This window comes from Staurois parvus, unplaced genomic scaffold (genome assembly GCF_062004578.1).
Source record: "Staurois parvus isolate SC_StPar_1 unplaced genomic scaffold, SC_StPar_1.0 ptg000877l, whole genome shotgun sequence".
In the NCBI taxonomy this organism is placed as follows: Eukaryota; Metazoa; Chordata; class Amphibia; order Anura; family Ranidae; genus Staurois; species Staurois parvus.
In genome coordinates, this window is record NW_028318673.1 from 837,015 (window position 1) to 839,381 (window position 2,367).

The following is a 2,367-nucleotide window of genomic DNA, read 5'->3' on the forward strand; positions in this document are numbered from 1 at the left end:
CACAGGTGTCAAACACCTGTATCCAGATCCTGCCCTTTAAGTTATTCCATGTAGCCCTTGTACCTCTCCTGCAGGTACCCCCTTGTCTCCTCCCCCACCTTGTCTCAGCAGTCAGCAGCAGAGAGGAGAAAAGAACTCCTCTGCCAAATCCTGCACCTCTCAGTGCAGCTGCAGCATCCCCTCATCTCCGCCTCCCTTGGTCTCAGCATTCAGGAGACTCTGGTAATTGACTCCACTCCTCCTCTGGTCCTCCTCCAGACCCTGCACTTTCTGCTTTCCAGCTCTGCCTCCAAAGGAGGTGCACGGTGATGTTAGGGTGGGTGTGGGGTTCTTGGCATCTGATGTAATGGGGGTGAGGTGCTCTGGACATCTAGTCTTACAATTACAACTGGATCTTTGAGGACAACCATAATGCTGACACAGCCTGCGATGATATATAAGATATATTTATTAATGATCATTAAAAATAAAAACCAACTTTAGCCCTTTATATAGAATTCTGATTTTTATTTTTTTTTGTACAGGTGGATTGATGAACCACGTTTTCGGTCATGCTGGTCTTCGTGAATACAACTCAGTCACATGGGAAACCAAACATCTGGGTGTTGTAATTGACTGAATGTTTTTATTGCAGTTCACTGGAGGAGTCACACAGGACACAAGTCATATCCGTGTTCTAAATGTCATAAGTGCTTTGGGTCCTCTTCAACACTGATCCAACCTCAGAGGACAACATGAGAAAAGTCATTTCAGTGTTCTGGAAGTGACAATTGCTTTACAGTAAAGTCCAACCCATGTATACATAAGAGGAGTCATTTCAAGCTATTTCTTGTTTGAAACGTGACAAAGATTTTACAATGGAGGCAAAACATATCACACACCAGAAGGTTCACACTGGAGAGAAGCCATATCAGTGTTCTGAATGTGATAAAGCTTTTACATGGAAGTCACATCTTATCATACACCAGAGGATCCACACTGGAGAGAAGTCATATCAGTGTTCTGAATGTGAAAAAGCTTTTACACGGAAGTCAAGTCTTGTATCACACCAGAGGATCCACACTGGAGAGAAGCCATGTCAGTGTTCTGAGTGTGGCAAAGCTTTTGCACAGAAGTCAAATCTTATCATACACCAGAGGATTCACACTGGAGAGAAGTCATATCAGTGTTCTGAATGTGACAAAGCTTTTACACAGAAATCAAGTCTTAACACACACCAGAGGATTCACACTGGAGAGAAGTCATATCAGTGTTCTGAATGTGACAAAGCTTTTGCACGTAAGTCATTTCTTATCAGGCACCAGAGGATTCACACTGGAGAGAAGCCATATCAATGTTCTGAATGTGACAAAGCTTTTACCCAGAAGTCAAATCTTATCAGACACCAGAGGATTCACACTGGAGAGAAGCCATATCAGTGTTCTGAATGTGGCAAAGCTTTTTTAACCAAGAAAGAGCTTATCATACACCAGAGGGTTCACACTGGAGAGAAGCCATATCAATGTTCTGAATGTGACAAAGCTTTTACACATAAGTCAGATCTTATCAGACACCAGAGGATGCACACTGGAGACAAGTCATATCAGTGTTCTGAATGTGATAAAGCTTTTACATGGAAGTCATATCTTATCACACACCAGAGGATTCACACTGGAGAGAAGTCATATCAGTGTTCTGAATGTGATAAAACGTTTACACAGAAGTCAGTTTTCATAGCACACCAGAGGGTCCACACTGTAGAGCAGACATATCAGTGTTCTGAATATGATAAAACTTTTAAACGGAGGGGAAACCTTGTCATACATGAGAGGATTCACACTGGAGAGAAGCCATATCAATGTTCAGAATGTGACAAAGCTTTTACAAGTAATGCCGGGCTAATCTATCACCAGAGGATTCACAAGCTTGAGCTGCATAGAGGAAACTCCAGAAAGGGGCAATATTAAAGAAGTCACAGCTGTCCCATTAGGCTCACAGGCCCAATGTCTTCCCACAAACTAAGGAAGACATGATGCTACTTAAAAAAAAAAACTTTGAACAAACAGGACTCTAATGATCGGATTCATTGGGTTTAGTGATTATGTCAATCAGGAACACACCTAGAAGGCCTGTGAATATTTTACCTATGGACATTTCTTCAGATAAGCAGCAATGACTGAACTGTATTCTTCATCATTCTCATCTTTATCCTTTTTTATGGAGCATTGACTGAACATGTAATGCATTTTCATCATTCACTAACTGAGCTATGTCCCCATGTGTTTTCTTCATTGTCAGAATCTGGCCAACCAATACATGACCAACAATGCCTCAGTACCAGAGTCTAGGATGGGGTCCAATGGCTTCTTGCCAAGCATCTGAAACCTC

The 2,367-nt window shown here is 42.0% G+C and overlaps 1 protein-coding gene across 1 annotated transcript; it reads left to right on the forward strand.

Moving 5' to 3' along the window:
• Nucleotides 1-857: 857 nt before the first annotated feature.
• LOC149443088 (uncharacterized) lies at nucleotides 858-1,946 on the forward strand. The gene is made up of 2 exons (XM_089655939.1): nucleotides 858-1,702; nucleotides 1,787-1,946. The coding sequence occupies exons 1-2, from the start codon at nucleotides 858-860 to the stop codon at nucleotides 1,944-1,946; spliced, it is 1,005 nt and encodes a 334-aa protein (XP_089512065.1).
• Nucleotides 1,947-2,367: the final 421 nt, after the last annotated feature.